The 7,500-nt window shown below is 41.8% G+C and overlaps 1 protein-coding gene across 1 annotated transcript in view; it reads left to right on the forward strand.

Moving 5' to 3' along the window:
* LOC117728810 (SH3 and multiple ankyrin repeat domains protein 2-like) overlaps positions 1-7,500 on the forward strand; it is a 99,076-nt gene that overhangs the window by 37,812 nt on the left and 53,764 nt on the right. The window contains 1 exon segment of the mRNA XM_034529691.1: positions 3,308-3,389. Coding sequence (XP_034385582.1) covers positions 3,308-3,389 — 82 coding nt within the window.

A 7,500-nucleotide genomic window follows, 5' to 3' on the forward strand; every position in this document is an offset into this window, starting at 1 on the left:
TAAAAGAAAAAATTCAATAAGCTCTATTTGTCATCTCTATCGGTTGGTCGTCTTCTTCCCATCTGACACAGTGGACATGGAGTGTGTGTGTGGGGGGGGGGGGGGGGGGGATGTTCCTGCAAAGATGACAAGATCTAAGCCGGATCAGAGGAGATGGAGTTTCTGTGAAAGTGACAGCTGGTGTGAGAGAGACTGTGAAGGAAGAAGGGAAGAGAGAGGGAGATGAAAAGGGGGAGGAGCTGAACGGGACCGATGGAGGAGGTCAAACGGGTCTTTAGATGTTTACCATCACATATTGGTTTCAGATGGCTTTACAGATACATGTTATACTTCTTCACCCCTTTAGTGGCCTGTGTCTTTGTCCAAACACTCCTTAGTGATTGATGTTCGATAGGGGGCGCTCACTCCTCTTGGTCTTGTAGATGTGGTCCAGAAACACACGACCTTCACCCTGAGTTCATGTCCCTGGTGAAACGGAAACGCTGACTTAAATCCTCTAAGGGTTTTCTATTTAAGATAGTTATGTTGTTACGTTACCCTGCTATGTTACGGTGTCACGTTATATAGTTGTATTGTTACCTTACGTTGTTACGCTACGTTGTTACGCTACGTTGTTACGCTACGTTGTTACGCTACGTTGTTACGCTACGTTGTTACGCTACGTTGTTACGCTACGTTGTTACCTTGCGTTACGTTACGTTAAGTTGTTAAGTTACGACATTGTTACGTTACGACGTTGTTATTAAGTTGTCACATTGTTCCATTCCATTTTTATGTTCCATGTTTACATTCCATTGTCACGTTCCATTGTTTTTTTACATTGTCACGTTACATACATTGTACGTTACATACATTGTACGTTACATACATTGTACGTTACATTCTTACATTACACAGTTACGTTACATTCTTACGTTACATTCTTACATTACATTCTTACGTTACATAGTTACGTTACATAGTTACGTTACATAGTTACGTTACATAGTTACGTTACATTCTTACGTTACATTCTTACGTTACATTCTTACGTCACGTTCTTACGTTACATAGTTACGTTACATTCTTACATTACATTCTTACGTTACATTCTTACGTCACGTTCTTACGCTACATTCTTACGTTACATTCTTACGTTACATTCTTACGTTACATAGTTACGTTACATAGTTACGTTACATTCTTACGTTACATTCTTACGTTACATTCTTACGTTACATTCTTACGCTACATTCTTACGCTACATTCTTACGTTACATAGTTACGTTACATTCTTACGCTACATTCTTACGTTACATAGTTACGTTACATTCTTACGTTACATTCTTATGTTACATAGTTACGTTACATAGTTACGTTACATTCTTACGTTACATTCATACGTTACATAGTTACGTTACATAGTTACGTTACATTCTTACGTTACATTATTACGTTACATTATTACGTTACATAGTTACGTTACATTCTTAAGTTACATTCTTACGTTACATTCTTACGTTACATAGTTACATTACATTCTTACGTTATATTCTTACGTTATATTCTTACGTTACATTCTTACGTTACATAGTTACATTACATTCTTACGTTACATAGTTACATTACATTCTTACGTTATATTCTTACGTTACATTCTTACGTTACATAGTTACATTACATTCTTACATTACATTCTTACGTTACATTCTTACGTTACATAGTTACGTTACATTGTTTCGTTACATTCTTACTTGTGCCTAATTTTAATCAATCGTTTCACAACTCAGTGGAGAGCAGAGTCGTCAATCAGAGGATCGGCGGTTCGATCCCCGGCTCGGCTAGCCCAAGTTGTTGTGTCTTTAGACATCCATCCATTATCACCTCTTATCCGGGGTCGGGTCGCGGTGGCAGCAGGTTCAGCAGGCCGACCCAGGCCTCCCTCTCACCCGCAAAACTTTCCAGCTCATTCTGGGGGATCCCGAGGCGTTCCAAGGCCAGCCGGGAGATATAATCCCTCCAGCGTGTCCTCGGTCTTCCCCGGGGCCTCCTACCAGTTGGACGTGCCCGGAAAACCTCTAATGGGAGGCGTCCAGGAGGCATCCTGACTAGATGAACCACCTCAGCTGACTCCTTTGGACACGAAGGAGCAGCGACTCGACTCCAAGCTCCCCCCTGATGTCCGAGCTCCTTACCCTATCTCTAAGGCTGAGCCCGGCCACCCTACGGAGGAAGCTCATTTCGGCCGCTTGTATCCGAGATCTCGTTCTTTCGGTCACGACCCAGAGTTCGTGACCATAGGTGAGGGTTGGAACGTAGACCGACCAGTAAATGGAGAGCTTTGCCTTCCGGCTCAGCTCCCTCTTCACCAAGACGGACCGGTACAGCGCCTGTTTTACTGCTGCAGCCGCACCGATCTGCCTGTCGATCTCCCGCTCCACCTTACCCTCACTCGTGAACAAGACCCCGAGATACTTGAACTCCTTCGCTTGGGGTAGGCAGTTTGCCCCCACCTGGAGGGAGCAATCCGGCACCCCATACTCCCGCAGCACCCCCCACAAAAACCCCCGAGGGACCCGGTCGAAAGCCTTCTCCAGGTCTTGTCTTTAGACACTTAACCCCAAATTGCTCCTGTAGCTGTGCCTACGTGTCTGAATGTTAGTTAGAATCCTGATGGGCAGGTGGCACCTTGCATGGTAGCTTTACAAGTACAGTCCATTTACAACGTTACCCACGTGGCATTGTGTGTTTCTACAAGCGTGATACGAGGCTGATATCAAACGTATTCATGAAACATATGTTTGGTTTAGAAATGTCAACATTTAACGTGTCTCTTGGTTTGCAGAAACGTTCTGCCGACTGGGTTTCTTCTGCAAGTGGCCAAAAAAAGAAATCTGTTCATACAACTTACAAATCTGTTAATTTTCAAGAGTGAAAGATGGCTTTAGTCATTTATTTGAATGCTTAAAACAACATGCGATCAACGGAGAGACTTCCCCTAGTTATGAGAACTATGATTCTTTCCTGTTTTATGTTTGTGTGAATATGTTGAATATATATATATATATATATATATATATATATATATAATCAGACAGTGAGGACAGGTGTGATTCTCCCCAGACAACATGAACATGACAGCGGTTCACATGTGTGGAGCTGTTATTGGATCGTGTCCATGAAGAGGCTGCTCGGTGTCACCAGCTGGAGTGTTTTTAAAGAGCCTCCTCTTAACAGCAGTTATTGATTTGTAAACTGCTCTTATTGGCTACAAATGGGGTGTAAATATTGATCTCACGCTGCACTTTCCTCCTCTTCCCTTCGGCAGACTCCCGGGCGGACCGCGCCGACAGACGGAAGCTCTTCCGACACTACACGGTGGGCTCCTACGACAGCTTTGATGCCTCCAGGTAAGACCTCGCCCAGGGCTTCAAGACCATCTTTAAAGCTTTGCATTGATTACGGATCATTCTATTGATTGGCAGCTTATAGTCTAAATATCAAGTCTCTTGAGCCATTAATAACCACCAGTCAGCTTTTGATGGAAACCTTTCTGCTGGTCTCGATGGGAGAAAGAGAGAGAAAAAGACTTTCAGCCAAGTGAAAAGTCCGGTCTAATGGTTCCAATGGGTCTAATGGTTCCAATGGTTCCACTGATTCTAATGGTTCCAATGGTTCCAATGGTTCTAATGGTTCCAATGGTTCCAATGGTTCCAATGGTTCCACTGATTCTAATGGTTCCAATGGTTCTAATGGTTCTAATGGTTCTAATGGTTCCACTGATTCCAATGGTTCCAATGGTTCCAATGGTTCTAATGGTTCTAATGGTTCCACTGATTCTAATGGTTCCAATGGTTCCAATGGTTCCAATGATTCTAATGGTTCCAATGGTTCTAATGGTTCCAATGATTCTAATGGTTCCAATGGTTCCACTGATTCTAATGGTTCCAATGGTTCTAATGGTTCTAATGGTTCTAATGGTTCCACTGATTCCAATGGTTCCAATGGTTCCAATGGTTCCAATGGTTCTAATGGTTCTAATGGTTCCACTGATTCTAATGGTTCCAATGGTTCTAATGGTTCTAATGGTTCTAATGGTTCCACTGATTCTAACGGTTCCAATGGTTCTAATGGTTCTAATGGTTCTAATGGTTCCAATGGTTCTAATGGTTCCACTGATTCTAACGGTTCCAATGGTTCTAATGGTTCTAATGGTTCTAATGGTTCCAATGGTTCCAATGGTTCTAATGGTTCTTGACTTTCTAAATGTTTTCACCGCCTTCTGCTCGAATCTTCTCTTCTGTCACGTCAACTTCAAAGCAAGCTGCATTGGAAACAAAGATGGAGGTGTGTGTGTGTGTGTGTGTGTGTGTGTGTGTTTGTGTGTGTGTGTGTGTGTGTGTGTGTGTGTGTCTGAACAGATCGTATATAGAAGACGTCCTTCAGGAACATGAAGGGTTGTTTGACCTGCAGGCCAGACCAGCGAGTGCAGCTCGACCTGCACTTAAGAACTAAAATTTAGTTTTTAAACAATTTAACTACTGCGGCGTCGTCGTCAAACACAAAACACTTATTCTGAGCTAACCCTTCGTTTAGTCATTTAGGTCTGCGATTGGATCTGTCCCATAAATACAAATAATATGCCTTTCAGTCCAGTATTCAAAAGTTGAACGTTATTAGTCTTCTAAGATGGTTGTCTTCTTATACACACTTTATAAAACAGACTCGGTTCATTTAGATCCGGATTCTTATACCTTTATGTATTAAACCTTTCGGGTAGTCTGATGTCTTAGCTCTAGTTATTTTGTTTCCGGGCGTGGTTAATTCTCCCCCTTCACGCAGAGCATCTCAGTCTCTGAGTAGCCCTTGGATGAAGCCTTTAGAATTGTAAACCACCATATTGGAGCTCTTTTGTCCATAACACCTCCTACACTGGAACCTTAGAATAAACCTTTTTTCAGCTACTTAGATTATGTTGTCTGTAAATGGTTTTCCCGCAGGTACTTACCCTTTTTAAGTCAGGCTGGATGTTGTCCATCTGGAGTGCAACCTAGTTCATTTAGTTTTTACCCCAGTCTCACAATGGGAGTGGGTATTTTATTTGCAAAAGAATCTTAAAAGTTTTTCTCTCTAGTTTAGACAACTAAACTACTTAGTTAGGTTTAGACAACTAAACTACTAGTTAGGTTTAGACAACTAAACTACTTAGTTAGGTTTAGACAACTAAACTACTAAGTTAGGTTTAGACAACTAAACTACTAGTTAGGTTTAGACAACTAAACTACTAAGTTAGGTTTAGACAACTAAACTACTAGTTAGGTTTAGACAACTAAACTACTAGTTAGGTTTAGACAACTAAACTACTAGTTAGGTTTAGACAACTAAACTACTAAGTTAGGTTTAGACAACTAAACTACTAGTTAGGTTTAGACAACTAAACTACTAGTTAGGTTTAGACAACTAAACTACTAGTTAGGTTTAGACAACTCGGGTAGTTGGGGTTAAAACCTCTTGAGCCCGAGGAGCTGCTTCAAGTCCTCGTCAGTGTTTCATCTGCTGACACATCTGAAGTTCGGCGATTGAATCCTAGAACGTAAACATTATTTGAACCACTTTTCCATTAAAAGTATTAAACATGTATGTAAATAAATATCTAATTCTACTGTGAGGACACAGCCCTGTTCTTCTCTACTCTTTGTACACTGCAGAACGTCAGCGGTATGAAGTGTGGTGAGTCTACGAAGGACAGCGTGACATTCCCTCATTGGGCTGCTGAACATGCCAGAAGGAGTGTTTCCAGCTCTAGAGTCCAATGGGGGTCATTCAGTAGGCCCAATGTAGACTGAGGTCCAGGGAGTGTTGGACCTGAATATGGACCGAGCGCTTTAAAGGTTCCCTCATGGAACAAACAGAGGTTCAAACGGTAGAGTCCTGTTTTTCTTTTTTGGAAAGCTGACTTTCAGAGGCACTCGCATCAAGTGCTTCCTTTGCTCTTTAAAGATTCATAATTGTTTCTTTAACTGGCCGAGAGTTGAATGTTTCATGAGGCAGGAACTCTCCTGGTCTGCTGTGTTCATGGGCAGGAAGAAGCTTCTTCTCCCCAAGCCAAGGGCATGTTTAGACAACAACAACAGTCAGGTTTAGACAACAAAACCATCAACAGTTAGGTTTAACAACAACAGTCAGGTTTAGACAACAACAACAGTCAGGTTTAGACAACAAAACCATCAACAGTTAGGTTTAACAACAACAGTTAGGTTTAACAACAACAGTCAGGTTTAGACAACAAAACCACCATGTTAGGTTTAACAACAACAGTTAGGTTTAACAACAACAGTCAGGTTTAGACAACAACAACAGTCAGGTTTAGACAACAAAACCATCAACAGTTAGGTTCAACAACAACAGATAGGTTTAACAACAACAGTTAGGTTTAACAACAACAGTCAGGTTTAGACAACAAAACCATCAACAGTTAGGTTTAACAACAACAGTTAGGTTTAACAACAACATTTAGGTTTAGACAACAACAGTCAGGTTTAGACAACAAAACCATCAACAGTTAGGTTTAACAACAACATTTAGGTTTAGACAACAACAGTCAGATTTAGACAACAAAACCATCAATAGTTAGGTTTAACAACAACAGATAGGTTTAACAACAACAGTCAGGTTTAGACAACAAAACCATCAACAGTTAGGTTTAACAACAACAGTTAGGTTTAACAACAACATTTAGGTTTAGACAACAACAACAGTCAGGTTTAGACAACAAAACCATCAACAGTTAGGTTTAACAACAACAGATAGGTTTAGACAACAACAACAGTTAGGTTTAGACAACAACAACAGTCAGGTTTAGACAACAAAACCACCAACAGTTAGGTTTAACAACAACAGTTAGGTTTAAACAACAACAACAGTCAGGTTTAGACAACAACAACAGTCAGGTTTAGACAACAAAACCACCAACAGTTAGGTTTAACAACAACAGTTAGGTTTAGACAACAACAGTCAGGTTTAGACAACAAAACCACCAACAGTTAGGTTTAACAACAACAGTTAGGTTTAACAACAACAGTTAGGTTTAGACAACAACAACAGTCAGGTATCTCCTCCAGCCTTCAGTCATGTGACACACGCAGCTCTCCTCGGGGCTCTGAGCACACCGGCCCCCCACGGCGGAGCCCCGTCGGGGGGGAAGCTTTGACCTCATCCTGCAGTAAACACACACAAACACACACAAACACACACAAACACCTTCGTCACTGGTTGGACAAGATGACACCTTTGACAAACCGCCAGCGCCGCACGCCGACCTGTTGAAGCCACCGCCAGAGTGTGTGTGTGTGTGTGTGTGTGTGTGTGTGTGTGTGTGTGTGTGTGTGTGTGTGTGTGTGTGTGTGTGTGTGTGTGTGTGTGTGTGTGTGTGTGTGTGTGTGTGTGTGTGTGTGTGTGTGTGTGTGAAGGAATGCTGGGAGATAACCTTCAGTGTGTCAGCAGTGCGGGCCTTCTTCCTCC

The sequence above is a fragment of the Cyclopterus lumpus genome, chromosome 3 (assembly GCF_009769545.1).
Source record: "Cyclopterus lumpus isolate fCycLum1 chromosome 3, fCycLum1.pri, whole genome shotgun sequence".
Classification (NCBI taxonomy): Eukaryota; Metazoa; Chordata; class Actinopteri; order Perciformes; family Cyclopteridae; genus Cyclopterus; species Cyclopterus lumpus.